Source organism: Argiope bruennichi, chromosome 6 (genome assembly GCF_947563725.1).
Source record: "Argiope bruennichi chromosome 6, qqArgBrue1.1, whole genome shotgun sequence".
Classification (NCBI taxonomy): domain Eukaryota; kingdom Metazoa; phylum Arthropoda; class Arachnida; order Araneae; family Araneidae; genus Argiope; species Argiope bruennichi.
In genome coordinates, this window is record NC_079156.1 from 15,128,742 (window position 1) to 15,144,711 (window position 15,970).

Consider the following 15,970-nt stretch of genomic DNA (forward strand, 5'->3'; position numbering starts at 1 on the left):
CTTGGAAAATATTCAATTCGAATTGTGCTTTGATGTGTTAAAAATACATAATATCAATTTTATTGATTTAAGTTATTGGATTTTTCTTTCAAAACAATCAACTGTAGTTGTTATCGAATGTCGTTAAGAGGAGGAGATATTAAAAAAGTTGTCACATCAGCTTTCTCATTTCAGTAAAAGGATATTTATCCGAGAGGAACATTTTAACTAATAAAATTATAAGTATTAAAAGGACATATACAATGAATCCTCAAACGGGGATAGTTTAAATAAGATAGGAAAAAATTTGGGAAAATATTTTAATTTTTTTAAAAATTTAAGTGGATATTTTTTTGATTTTATTTATGCACATATTACACAGACAGAAATACCAGGAAAATATTTCAGTCGATTTTTAAGCATTAAGTGGATTTTTTAGCACTTGTCAAAAAACAATACCACTGAAAAATGTATACAAGTACTTTTCAATCTGCCCAAATTCGTGGATCCAAAAAATTTTCAATTATTGTTGTTCTACAATTTCGCATTATATTATAATGATCAACTTTCGTTAAAAAACGGTGAAAATTAAATTAAACATAAATAAAGTTAATATTTTGTCTTAATTAGCAAACTATTTTCTATGTCCGTTATATCTGCGAATATTAGCGTTTCGAGTTTTTTTTAAGAAACAATTGCCACAAGTAAGGTTTTTTTTTTTTACTGCATGACTAGGTTGCTAGTAACAAATAACAACAGAGAGTGTGTGGCAAATTTCTTTAGTTAAGGAAAGAAAAGAAGTTTTGAAAAATACAGAAGTTTCATTATTTAGATTTATTTCACGAAATTTACAACAATTACTCGTCAGCGATGTCAGAATTATTACATTCCTGCACTTTTCCGGTGTACTAACCTGCAAGGAAGAGTTAGGCGAGACCTACGTGCGAAATAACAAAAAAAAAAAAAAATTACGCTGACGGTCGGTACATAGAGGGGGGATTCAGCTTTAATTCAATTGTTTTGCCATATACAGATATAAAGGCATGAAAGATTCTGTTATATTTCGCTATAAAAGGTGGGAATTGAATGGGACAAAAATAAAGTCTACCTATGAACGCCATAATTAATTTATTTTGATAAATCAAATTTACTATGAAATTACAGTTATCCAAGTTTCTACAGCTGTGCTATGTGTCCACGTCCGGTAACCCGGCAGATATCTACTCGTGATAGAATATCCCATGTTAAAAAATTGAACATATCAGTTAACATACGCCACATTGTTGTTTGAGGTACACTCGAACAACGTGTTGATTTTTTGGAACTTCGCGAGAACGTTTTAAGAATTTTTTTGAACCATTTCAGTTTTAGCGGTAAGTTGTTGGGTTTTTTTTTTAAACATAAGCTTTCTATGTTCTGAAACTGCTTTACTCACCGTCCGATGTTGTAACGATGTGGTGGTGGTTTTTCACCAAATGTAGAGTGAAGATCTCTTTGAGCGACGATTGATTAAAATGTTTTGGTATATTCCAAAGCCCGGAATGCTTTCGCCTATATAGATGATGCCATTTTATTAATGACAATGGCGAACACTTTCTTCTAGAAAATTTTTCGTTATTGCCAGATAAAATTCGAATAATTGTAGTTTCAGAGTAAATTTGTTTCAAATAAAGAAATCAATTACGAATTCGTACTATGTTTTTCTTTTTATCCACTTTTGTATGAATCACGGTTTTGTTGAAAACCGATCGTATAGTATATTTCCAAAGATATCATGATAACTCAATCAGCTAATACTTGATTTAAAGCAACTTGTTAAATCCTTTGAAGACAGAAAGCTAGAATCAGCTTCCTAGCTATACTCTGTTCTTTACATACAATTATTATTCTTATTTTAGATTTAAAATTTCATAAGCTGCATCAAATATAATTTAATGAGGAAATATAGAAATAACTGTATTTCAGATATACACAATATCAATCAAAAATCAATAAGTTTAATTAGCATGGTTTCTGAAAGGACATGAAACGTTAACCCTTTGACATACGAATTTACTTAACTTTCTAATTAGATGATACATATTATTTGGGACATTTATTGTTAATCCTTAAATGATACAAAAAGCATTTCAGTTATTAAAGCATTTCTAAGTGATTTTCGTATTTTGGATTATATTTGAGCTTAGTTACAGTTTTAAAATTTAAAATTCAGTAATCCGATGCACGAATCAGACTCGTCATTGTATGGAAAAGGGGTCACTCGCATAAGGAAAAAGTCTGAATCTTTCAAACGCCTTCCATATGTAATATTCAAAATAAGTTAAATAACATTCATTTTCACTTACCTTAGTATGATCAAATAAACAGAAGATGCTTAGTGTAAGGTTTAGCTTTGATAGGGTAAAGTTTATGCAATACTACAATGCATCCTTCTAATTCTCTGAGTTTAATCGAAATCAAAGAAATAGTTTTCTTTATATAGTGTCCTTATTGCTTGCAAATAATGATGCATACACATTAAAAAAAAAAAAACTCTCTTTTCTGCCATAGATTGTGCTCAACTCCATGCATAAGTACCAGCCTCGCATTCATCTGGTACTTTTGCGTCAAGACAGCCACGGATCGCCTATCATTTCGGATCTAGATCAAGAAAGGTTCAGGACTTACATCTTTCCAGAAACAGTGTTCACGGCAGTCACTGCCTATCAGAACCAACTGGTTAGTACATGATTTAAATATTTACTTAGAGAATTGTTCTGTGGTTCTATAAATCTAAAGCCCCTTTCCAACGACCTGTGCTTGTCTCCAGACGAGCACACTTTCCCCTCTTTCCCCTCTCTTGCGGTTTTCCGGGATTCTTTGGTGTCTGTTCAGTTTATCAACAATTTGCGGGAAACTCTGGATCGCGTCCATAGGAGGGGTTGGTCTAACAATGGGTCAGTTAGAAGATCTATGACCATATCCGTAAAGCCAGAGATCATTGGAACGCGGTTAAATTGTGGTGACGTCCTGGCCTATGGGTAGTGCGTCTTCCCTGTAATCTGGGCATCCCAAGTTCGAGTCCTGGTTCTGGCATGGTTGCTCTTCACCCTGTCTGTTATTAGGTACAAGAAATAACATTTATTTTATCTTTAATTCTATTGTTTGCAATATTTTAAAAAATTAACACTATCAATAAACTATTTCAAGCAGAAACAATTGTTCTTGACTCGGTTTTCAATTTAGTCAATAAAATAAAAACTGAAATCCAAAATTTAAGAAGAAAATTTAACACATTTTCAAAGCTATTAGTGGTAGCACATAATTTGAACATTTTCCTGAAAAACATTTTCCTTTCCCTGAATTCGAAAAAAGAAAAGATTATTTTCCGAAGTTATATAAAAAAAAAAAAAAAAAAAAAAAAAAAAAAAAAAAAAAACGTGGTAGAGGAATTTAGATGTTATTTTTTTAACATTGTAATCGGTACTGTTATCGTACAAATAGAAGATGTGTTTAAAAGTATACTAAATAGTATTTCTGATTTCAAATTAATCACTGATATAACAACTTTAGAAAAATATAAATTAGAGAGTGTTCCAAAAACTTTGTAAAGTTTTATTACACAGATGTAGATGAAAACCTAATCCAAGAAATTTGTTTGTTACGGGATTTGATTTGAAATGAAAGAGATGTAAATAACACACAAGTCATATTGCAGTGCGTGCTAAATAATAATGATAATGAGTTATTTCTAAATGTACTAACTGCATTAAAAGTTTTTTTTACGTTGCCAGTTACTACAACAGGTGCTGAACGCTCTTTCTGCAGATTAAAATTAATAAAGAATTACCTTCGGTCAAACATGTGTTCAGAACGCTTAAATGCACTTGTATTAAGCATCGAAAAATAAATTGCAAAAAATTTTAATTTTTTTTTGAAGTAATTGATGTATTAGCAAAAAAAAAAAAAAAAAAAAAAAAATCACGCATTAAATAAATATGCATTAATAATATATGTTCAGATTATTTTTTGTTTGTTTGTTTGTTTTTGCTTTACAAAAAATTAAGGCCCCAAATGACTTCTTGCACCCAAGCCCCTTTGAAGAGAAAGCCGGCTCCGACCATAAGGTCTTTAATCTACTTTGTCATAACCGGCTAAAAATGTATGGCGATGAATTATGTTATGAATTTGTAAATTTTTGTCATTATAATGTTTCATATTCAAGTCATTATAAGATTCCTCCATCAGATTTATGATTATCAGCGCTACTGATTTTCTGTATGTATGAGTTCTACAGCAATTCTTTATCAAATATATATTTCAAATTCCTTTATATTTTTTTAAGATAAAAAATAATAATTCTTACGTATATCTAAAAAACATTGCAGTTGTTGTTACCATAAATACACGTTCTGCGTGTTCTAAATTTGATGTTTGTAATGAAATTTTGGGGCATTAAAACGCAAAATCAAAAAGTAGATGTGTAGTTTTGTCAAACTAAACAAAAAGGTCATTATTTGTTTCATACTTGAGTAGCCTCTTAGCCGATGCAGTTCCAAAGAACTGCACCGTTGCCCAGGGAACACCACGTGGAGGTGGGCTACTTTCGTTCCCCGCCCACCCACCCTCCATCGCTGCAACCGAAGACAGTTCTGATCTGAAAACTGCATCGGGCAGCCGACGACAGTTTTGATGTTAAACTGCGTCCTTCTGCGACCGGTATCTCACTGGAATATCCAAGGCTAAGCAGAACTGGTAGATCTCGAAAGATTCTACCACTGGCACTCCGACAGGAGCCATCCGTGCAGGCAAACCCAAAGCAGAACACAGCTTGTAGACCATATAGGATTCTACAACAGTGATATCTGACTTCTGGGTAGCAGATGGAGCCAGTTTCGCAGGAAGTTCTAAAGCCTGGCAAATCCTAAATACCATGTATGAGCGAACCACTGGGACGGATTCCGCTCTAGTCGCAGGTGGATCAGGTGATGTATAAACATCCTGATCCAAATCGGGATCGAAAAACAGATCTCCGATTGAGGGTAAGTGAGGGAACATGTAATATTTCAACAGTTCCAAGATCGTCCAAAAGACGATCCATCCAATGATGGCCGTAGCCCCATTGAAATGTACACAAAACGCACCAAGCATAGCTCAGCAAAAAAAAAGTCACACAACGATCAGTTGCAAAAAGAGAAATGATTCTTAACAGAGCAGCAGAAGGTGGATTCATTGTTTTAGCTATTATATTGTTTGTATTTTGTGTCTTTGTTTAACATTAAACAGTAATATTTTTGCTAACAACAATAATAAGAGTGATTGTTGAAACATTCTGCATCCAATAACAACTGAAATATAACCAATGATTATTACTAAGTTAACAATGGAATAAATCTAATAATCAAGCATAGAATACTAGAAGGGGGCAAAGTGGGGAGTTAATATTTAATTAAATTATCCGGGTCTTAATTTATATATCTTTTCGAATATTAACCAGATTTTTCATGAGGGATTTAAAACGAATACTATCGATCGAGGTTAAAATTGATTGAAATTTGTAAAAACTGTGTTGAGTAAAATTTGAGAACTAATTTCTTTTTAACTTAATATGTTAAGAAATAAGTTGCTACCCTGTGCTGTATTTGAGGTAAATTGCCATCTCATATTAGTGTAGTAATTAGTTAAACAAAGGAAGTGGAAGATAAAAGAAAAGTTACAGAAAAAGAGAAGAAATGCTTAAAAATATGCTGGAAGATAAAATTCACGTGAAACTAATGCAGAAAAAAACATCAATTCAAGAAGCACCAATTCTCAAAATCCCTTACATGATTCAGTGCTTCGTAGAATAATGAAGAAAACCGAATATGCATTTTGGACTCTCATTTGTCGACCAAATAAAACTTAAAATTCCATACCAAACTATTTTAATGATAAGATCAATTATCAGATTAAGTCGCTGTTACTATGTTTACACGCTTGTGAAGGAGCAGATCGACAGATGGTCAATCCAAATTTGAAATACTTTAGATGTTAAATCGCCGGCTCCTGGACTAGGGGTAGCGCGTCTTCCTCGTGATCTGGGCGTCCCGGGTTCGAGTCCTGGTGCGGGCATGGTTGTTCTTCCCCTTGTGTTCTATCTGTGAGATGTGTGAAAAAGCTCCCGTGTAAAAAAGGGTTGTGCAAGCGAGTGTGTGAGTGTCATCTTTATATGAGCTAGAAGACAGACTTCTGCCCTCGGGTGCTCAGGGGCCTTTACCCTCAGAAAATACTGCACCCCTGTCTCCCCGATCGCTTGGACTTGGTTTGAATTAGGTGTTCAATCCAAGGGAGATAAGCAGCAACAATAACATATCTAACGGTTCTATAAATATTTATTTTTCTGTAAAATATTTAGTGCGATAAAATTCTTTGTACATGAAATTCAGCCACGATTATTTAATCCACAATTATCCCGCCGACAAGACAGTCAACATAGTATTTTGCTGATAACTTCATTGATCTAACTGAATGCTAACTGTCATGTCCTTTTTGGGTTAATAATAATTAATCAATTTAAACATGTATGCATATTTTTATGTTTATTATATTAATGTGTATGTTATATTAACCTGCCTTCACATGTTACTCAAAAAATGTTGGCGTAATAATTGACCTCTCGAGCTCACACCATTGTTAAACCAAAAACCAATCCCTTTCCTTAATTTTTTTAATTATATTATTCATATTTATCATGGCATTCAGCGTTTTTATTTTTCTAGCATTAAATAAGGATGGTAAATGAAGTACCTGTCAATGTTGCTCTTTGTAGTATTGTTGTAGAATTTCTCTACATGTTGGAAGAAGGAAGCGATCCCAAAAGCTGATTTTCTTATGTAGCACTAACAGTTTTCAAGAGCTTAGAAGAATTGCGTTATGTGTAGACTAAAGGATATGATTGTAGATGTCTCATCTCTCAAATAGCGGTAAAGAAGTCGTCGATTAAGCTTCTACGTACTACAACAACACATATTCCTACGAATTCTCTTAGTTAGGTTATGAAGGAAGAATCTATGTGAATTATGCATCCCTATTCATATATTTTTTAATCTATTAAATTCTGTAAAAGTAGCATATTAAATTTCTTTAATGTATATCAGAATTTTGTGTATTAGGAGTGAATTTTATACTTAAAGAGACAAATGAAATATTAAAAAGTTTATTAATTTTTCCTACTTTTTGATAAGAGGATAAAAAAAATATGCTCTCATCCTTATGAAAGCTGGAAAGTAAGAATGCGTCTTCAGATGCCGTGTTAGACATCCAATTACAATTCAAAATTATGTAGTTCATCTTAAAATACTTTAGTAGAGCAGTTTAAAAACCGGACTTAAATGTAATTAAAATTAAGATAAATTAACTTCATCTCAAAGCAAGTTTTATTGATGGATCACTCTTTTTGATTATCACATTAACGGCATGCAAATATTTCCTATTGAGCTCTCATGGCTTTTTTGCACTAGTGTATGATATTTAAGACGTTATTTCTAAACAAGTAATATATAAAAAAAATTTAAGTCAATTCCTACTTAGGTCAACAAAATTTTGTTTTTATTTTAGTTACTTTTTATTAAATAATTACAATTAATATAAATATGTATATACATATGACAGAATTACAATATTAAGTGGCAAAATAGAGCTTGGCAACAAACTTGGTGACATGGTGACAGATTTGGAGACTTTGGCAACCAAATAGAAATTTCTGGACAAATTTAATTAATTAATTAATATTTGAAAAAAACTGTATTAACATCAAGTGTCATCCACTACAAGTTTAAATAAATGTATTTGAACTTGAGTGGATGAATAAAAAGTATTTTATTAACGATTGAAAATTTAAACAAGATATATAAATATATATCGGGAGAGTGTGAACTAATAGTAGGAATTGAAAAAAATATGTCTAAATATTTAAAATTTTAAGTAAAATTAAAGAACCAGTTCGTCAACTCCAACAATTGTCCGATTTCGCTAGTGAGTTTTGGTTTCTAATGGAAACTCATGATGTCTAGATATTTCATTCTTTATCGCATGTGCCCACTACTAAATAATTCTATTTTCAAGAGATGATTCAAAAATTATCCTTCAGTGTACATTCCTTATGGGGTAAAAAGACGGTACGAGGTCCCTAGCCCAACCACTGTTCCAATTTCTTCAATTTTTATTTTATATAAAGTTCATGGCCCCTAGATAAACCATCAATGGTCTTCTATATCTCATCAACTTCTATTTTCGAAATATGCCACAAAGTAAGGCTTTGAAGGGGCAAATGTCAATAAGTGTATCCAGTTCTTCTATATATTTAAAATAATTAGAAAAAAATCAAAGAGCCTGTAATCGCCCTCAACAACTGGACTTATGTTGACTAGTTAACAAGTTTAATTTACCAATCAGAATGCTTTGTTATTTAATGTACAGGTATAGTTTAAAATAGTACTTTCTTTGGCTGTTGTGATAAAGTGTAGTTCGTTAAGGTTGATTCACATGACTAATTATTACATTTAATTTGGTTGGAGGACAGCTGTTGCCGAAGATGCTTATTTTTAGAAAATATTGTAAAAGAATGCATCTTAGAATGCTCCGAATTTTCTTCTAACATTATGCTTGAATAAACGAAACAACTGAAAATTACAAATACTAAGTTTCTAAATATTAACCACAGCTTTACTGCAAGTAATGCCTTAAATATTCTAAATGTAATAATTAAGACAATAATCATTTCTGATGTTTGGTACATTGGCAAACACTGAAAAGATATTTCAGCATAACAAGCTCAACAGAACACCTAATACCCCTCTCGCCAATCTCATTAAGTCTTGAAGATAAAAACATTTTCCGTAATCACTTAATAGAATAAGGTTCCGTTAATTTTGGGAAGAGGCTGCCTTCGACAAGTGCAGCACCCAAAAGGTGGTTGCGTCGTAAGCCACTCATGCAGCTCGTATCGTAAATCACTTCTGATTTAGGAAAGCGTGGATTACTTTGGATGGGAGAAAACACAACAAATCACCGCGGCTCAGCGCTCATTTGGGGGTGCCTCCACACCAGCCTTTTAATTTTTCATAAGCAGCTAATTTTATTTTTAACACCAAGAACCTGATTTGTCGTCTCCAGCCGCTCCTTGACTTTGCCCAGGCCCCTCGTTTCACTCTTAGAGAGAATTGGTATAAATTGAATTAATGGAATACATCGTTTCCAGATCTTTGGTTTCGTTCAGAAGTACAAAAGGGTGAGTCAAAGTAACTGGGTAAAGTTTAACTAACCCTCTTTTTAGGATTAAAAAAAAAGAATTTTACAATTTAAGCAAAATTTGATGAATTTAACTAACTGATTAAAACTCCTGGGGTTTGATATAAATGTGAAGTCATTATTGTGTTTAAGTATTAGAAGTCATATCAAAATTTGGGATTGATGTTGACGTAACGCAACATAGTTTAATTCTGCTTTATTTGTAACATTCTTTTATAAATGCCGATGAATTATTTTAACGCTTATGTTTTGTTCAGAAATACCAAAGGATAAATCAAAATAAATCACGATTTCATTATTCTCTCTTTCCACGCTAAGAAAAACATTCTTCAGAGAAAAAGAAAACTGGATATTCAAAAAGTAGATTGACAACAAAAAAAAAATTAATTCACTACAGTACAAGTCTTTAAGAAAAGAGATTACAGCTCCCCTAGGGACAAAATAAGAAAATTACAAAAAAGTCCAGCTAAAAAATGTACACTATATCATAATAATAGGTGGTCAGATGTATGTTTGCCCTGGGAATCAAAGGACCATAGGTCAAAACTGTGTTTCACCAAAGATTCATTATATATATGTTTCTAGTGTAAAGTAAATGTCTTTTCATGGATAAATTTTCTCAAACAGATGTGATTTTTTTTGTTTAGTTTTCATGTGGATTTGCTAAAATTATTAATTATGTATTTTTTTTTAGGAAAATATAGATCTCTATCAGAAAATGTTCTGGTAGTAAGCGTTATTTCACGTCTTTCATTCTTTAAAAATCTTCGAATGCTTATACCATTTTTAACCAAAAAAGCATCGTTGCAATAGAGATAGATAAGAATCAACATTCATCCAAAGATAAAAGGCGGGGGAATTCCAAATGCAGCGTCATCACTAATTAGAACTCTTATTAATGGAAAGGAGAAAGGGGCGCTTCTTTGAAGGAACCTATTAATTGCTGCAATAACAGGGTCCTTGGCTTTCTCTTTTATATCTTAAAGATAAATTTAAATTTTTATGATGCAAAGAAGCTTTAAGGCACCTAACTAAAAAGAAAGAAAAAAAGAAAAGTAAAAGAAATTTTCAATGTTCGCATGGGAAATTGTTTATATATAACACACAACTAGTAAAGCCATTTGAAGCCCTTAAAAGGCAAAATGCCGTCTTGTTATAGCCTAGGGAAGTAACATGTACTTATAGTAAAGTGATTATGTTGAATTTAATGAGACAGGTTACAGCTCCCCTAGCGACGAAATAAGAAAATCACAAAAAATTACTCAAGAAATAAAGAAGATCGGCCGAAAAGTCCAGCTAAAAAATGTACACTATATCATAATAAAAATATAGAAAAACGTTTCATGGAGTTACCTATAAAATTTGTGGAATTATTTCAGATCAAAATTATGAACTTTCGTGACTTGAAAAAGGGTTCGTCCTAAACTGAAAAATGTATTCTCCGGTATTATCATACAATTTTTCAGAGTTATAAAGTATATGATTACGTTCGGGATGTTTTTGAAAAACGCTTTAAAATAGCTATATTTTTAAATTTTTTCATAAAAAAAGATTGAAAAAACATCTATGAAACCAAAATATACTAGATAAATATCAAAAAAAAATTTTATTGGAAAAAAAGGAGGTTTTTTCCGGTTTAAACTGGTTTTGAATGATTATGTGACTATTGTATTGCAAATTCGTTAATTTTTAGAAAAGCGATGTTTTTTTCCCCATCTCACAATCTTTTGTTTATATATATTTAAATATGTATATGCAAACCTTCCGATACCTCCCCTCATAGTTTCTGGTTGAATCCCATTTTTTTTTTTTCCCCTCCTCTATCCTTCTTCGGGTGATAACTTCTTATTGGCCAGACAGGAAAATCGGATACATGGCTTACATTCACGCTAAATTGTAACATTTTGTTGGCGATAAGTGGCCAAATGCAACAACCTTCTTTATCGTTTTCTAATAACCTTAAAAGCGAAAAATTGATGCTTCCAAAGTGATAAATCATCAATTTTTTGCCCTATCGTTTTGAGGCTTCAAAAGCCTCAAGCCAAAACAACATCATGTTTTCACATGATAATAATCTTAAGAAATATTCATTCACGTGCGAGCTTTTTTTTTTTTTTTTTTTTTTTTTTTTTTTTGAAAACCTCATACCATAATGGGGAAATTCAATATATGCATCTTTTTTTTTCTGCAGAGGAGTTTGAATTAAAATTTATAAAGACGCATGATTTTAGTTTATCACGTTTAAAGTTAATTAGCTAATTTTTTCGATACGCTATTTCTGTGAACACGTCTAAATCATCAAACAATCAAAAGAAATGTTGACAAATTTTTTGATAATTCAGTTTTTTATAAATCGTATTTATCCGTTGTAAAAAAGTAAAGTTTTAAAAAAATGATAAATTGTCAGAAATGAAAATGATCTAATAATCAAATAACGTGTATGCTAATAACAATGAAATTTTGAATAATAAAATATGATCAAAATTTCTATTTAACAATTCATATTACAGGTATATATTTATTTATTCTAGATCACGAAGCTCAAAATAGACAGTAATCCTTTCGCCAAAGGTTTTCGAGATTCTTCCAGACTTACTGATCTAGAAAGGCAAGTAAAATTGGATTCCTTTATTTACATAATTAACGAATAAAATTTAAGGTTTTAATAAATTTTTAATTTAAATATATTTACAATATGATTGATTTCATTTATGTTTTATTCAGGCAACATTAGTGAAGCAATTTAAGCACCAGAAAGCTGAAAAAGTCATAATGATGAATACAGTACCCTCTCAAGTATCTGGTTTCCGTACTATCCGGCCTAGTTTTCTTTCATTGTAATTAACTGAGGAAGGAAAGGCGCTACATTGGCAACATTGTTTATGCTTCCTGCATTTAAGTTAAGCAGAGTTTATGTTTAAATGTGAGCAGTTTACATCCTTTCACTTACTTTTTCTCCGGCCGCGTTCAGTTTCTACGTGGCTTGAGATACATGGAAGGTTTAGTACTCAATGAGAAGTGAGAAAATACGTATTACAACAGTGAGCTTGGTATAAAAACTTTGTCTTTTGATATTGGTAAGCAAAAAGAGTTCATAGAATTCCGGCTTTTTTGTTATCCATCCTGCCCTTCCGTCACATTAGGTCGGATACTTGGGAGTCTACTGTATTTAATTTCCTGCAGTATTATGATGAATTAAAACGAATTCTTTATGGGATATCAATATTAATAAGAAAAGTGTATATGTATGTATGTATGCGTGCGTGCGTGCATGCATTTTGGTGCTCTGCTACCATATTTGACATATTTGAAACATATATATCTTAGAAGATGGAAATGTGTTTTTTTAAATTTTAATTCATTAACATTAAGCTTAATTTCGAGGTTTTGTGTTTCGTTTTAGGGAATCGAATAATTCAACAATATTTTTGTGTTTCGTTTCAGAGAGGAATAATTCGACAACATTTTTGTGTTTCCTTTTAGAGAATCGAATAACTAGATAATATTTTTGTGTTTCGTTTCAGAGAAGCGAATAACTTGATAATATTTTTGTGTTTCGTTTCAGAGAAACGAATAACTAGATAATATTTTTGTGTTTCGCTTCAGAGAATCAAATAATTTCAACAATATTTTTGTGTTTCGTTTCAGGGAATCGGTTGAAACTCTGCTCAGGGAGCACGCGTTCCGACATTCTCCTTTCCGATCTTTGGTGGCCGGGGAGATGACACTAGAACAACATGCTTTGGCTAGTGCTGCGGGTAAGAATATGTAATTTATGAGCTTAAACTAATTTAGCTCTCCTTTAACCGCTTTCATTGGTTATACTTAAGATAATGAGTAAGATCCTGTCACCACTTGTGAAATGTTAATTGTTCGACAAATAACTGTCATGAAAGTCAGAAAATAAATCAAGATCAAAAAACGAAGTTTCGCTTGAGAAATGTTCAATTTTCAGTTTGTAGGAGTACCAATTGAAATATAGTGAGTTACTATCTCTCTTGAAAAAAATATTCCGCACCGTGCCATATAAGATATGACTAATGGAGGGCTAATTAATTGAACACAAATCCAGTCTTATATGATTATCTTCCCACTGAAATGTATTTTTATGCTTTTGTTCTATAAATTTATTCTAATAATTAAGAATATGCAACAAAATATAATAACCGGAAAAAATTTAATTAAAAAGAAGTGCGGGAGAGTTTTATGCTCAACTCTTCTCCCCTCATATATATTCATGTTCTCCTCTCTCATATACTTGCACGGTATGACGAGTTTTGTGCTGCACAAGGAAGAAAACTGCGAGATGCATCTTCATTAAATACTTTCACTTCAGTAAAATATTATTTTCGATTTTATTTCATTTCTTATTCCATTGAAAAATTCTTTTAGGAGCTTTTCATTCAGAGTGAATCTGGAGAAAAGCGTTTATGCATTTATTGTTTCCTCTTCATACGTTAATAGGGTAATAGAAAAATTTGAAATGAATTCCAAAATTAAAAATTATCGATTAAATTATTGTAAGATAAAGAAATTAATTAAAAATATCAAATCTCCAAGATTTTTTTTTAAATCGATGTATATTTTAAAAACAGAAAGGAGAAAACACGAAGTGAACCAGCGGATGTAGTCTCTCCAAAATTTTCTCTAATGAAAGCACTGTCCCTCCCTCTCCGCAAAAAAATTGGAGAACACTTTTCTTAGCATTGGTGTGCTAAATATTAAAATAAAGGTCGAAAATTAATTCATCTAGAATATATAAATCTTTTTTTTAATTTCTATAAGGTATCAGATACTTTGTGTGGCATCGGTATGAGTTACAATGGATTGTTTTGGTACGCGCACCTGTGAATTTTTTGCTACCGCAAGTGATTAAATATTTTATGACGTTATGAAGACTCTTTAAATATTTAGATGCAAATAGCTGTACCTCATTAACATTTCTTTTATTTACAGCTCTTGGTCGCATCCCCTCAAGCAATGAGTTATTAGTACTGGCTTCTCAAGGAAGAGTTTCCCCATGGAAATTTCCAAATCTGCCGGGCATAGGAATGGCAGACCTCAACTCACTCATGACATCAACCAATCCTCAGCAGGCAGCGGCTCATTTGGCCAGTCTATATTTCGGAATACCGAGGACATTCTTTCCTCTTGCGCACATGACATCGACATCCGGAACAAACATGAACCAAGGGGACATTCCTGGGCCCATTAGGACTAATACTCCTTCTGGCTATTCCCACTTGGCAGGAAATACTATGGCTAACCAGGCACTGTACGCCACAAGACTGCAGCTCTCCAGGCTCTACCCAGGACTGAGATTTCACCCATATTTCCAACCAAGGCTTGTTCATCCTCCGTCTGTGCCGAAAAGTACAGCGGATTCAAGCTCTGACTGTGATACAATGAGTCCTAACGTTTGAGTAAGAATTCAGCACAATGTGTATTTGTCGAACTGAACTATCGCCGAACTTTATCCTGTTAGCACAAGATATTACGCGACATCTTCATGGTGCTGTCCAGTATTCTGAATGCCTAATATCGTAAAGACATTTATTGACATTATTAGGCATTGTTGGGCATTTTGTGTTATTAGGATAAAGAATTCTGCTTAACTCCAAGTTTACGATTATTTCCAAAATTTAAGATTAAAAGAGTGTTGTTACAGAAATTCATTCACTAGAGATTGGCATTAACAGTTGAATTTGAACATTGATGAAAATTAGTATTATTAGCACAATGAATGCCGCCACACTAATTTCATATGGCTCGCCTGTCTGGCCAACATAAATTCCTCAGTATTTGGTGAATACTTTGGTGAAATATTAATTGCAACAAACAAATTAATTTGTGCAATTATTCGTAATGAATTTATTTTACTGAGGTCACCGATGATCACCATGGCTCTGAAATACAATCATTTGTTATATTTGTATGTTAAAAAATGTTATGTTGTTTGCTGTATGTAAAAATTATGCAATATCGATTGCATTAATTTTTTCACACCATTTTGGTACCGATGATATTATTGGAAAATTTAAAGATCTTGAAAATTTACTCGAATGAAGTGTTTCTAGTAATCTTTGCTTCACTCGTCACCGGTGAACCCCATGGCATTCAATGTGTTGAAAGCAAAAAAATCGGAAAGTCATTCCCTAACAAATCTTTTGTACATATACCAGTCTCACCAATGTTTCTTTTATCAGTGTTATACTAATGCATTTTTGGGTTACTAAGAAGCTAAACTATTAATCAAAACATGAATTTTTGTCTAACACAATCGTCGCCAAGTTTTTATACTTAGAAAGACATCATAATTCAATTGATCAGATTAAATAATGATTAAAATGAAATAATTATTACATACACATTGCAGATTCTATTAAAAGAAAATGAAATAAGGAAACTTCAAAGATAATAACAATGTTTGGAACTGAAGAAGAATAAAGTGACAGAGTAATTAAAATAAATTTCTTGCAATTTGAGCAAAAACAAAATTGGTTTAATGTCATGAGGCAATTCATGCAAACCAAATAACAAAAAATAATGGACTGTCTTCTTTTTTTATAGACTCCCTTTTTCTTTTCTTTTCTTTTTCTTTTAGATAGATTAGATATTTTTTTTTAGATAGATTTTTTTTTTTTTTAGATTCGGGTATTCAAGAAATTACAAATCTGAAAGATGCATTCCAACACGAAACTTTCTTCTAAGTATTTATTTTGCC

At 32.1% G+C, this 15,970-nt stretch overlaps 1 protein-coding gene across 1 annotated transcript in view; it reads left to right on the plus strand.

Moving 5' to 3' along the window:
- The window catches only part of LOC129972206 (T-box transcription factor TBX20-like), an 86,940-nt gene extending 71,227 nt beyond the window's left edge, over positions 1–15,713 (plus strand). Inside the window, exons 4-7 of the mRNA XM_056086242.1 lie at positions 2,530–2,697; positions 11,778–11,854; positions 12,892–13,004; positions 14,203–15,713. Of these exons, the coding sequence (XP_055942217.1) occupies positions 2,530–2,697; positions 11,778–11,854; positions 12,892–13,004; positions 14,203–14,669 (825 nt within the window). The 3' untranslated portion in view covers positions 14,670–15,713. The remainder of the gene's footprint in view (positions 1–2,529; positions 2,698–11,777; positions 11,855–12,891; positions 13,005–14,202) is intronic.
- Positions 15,714–15,970: the final 257 nt, after the last annotated feature.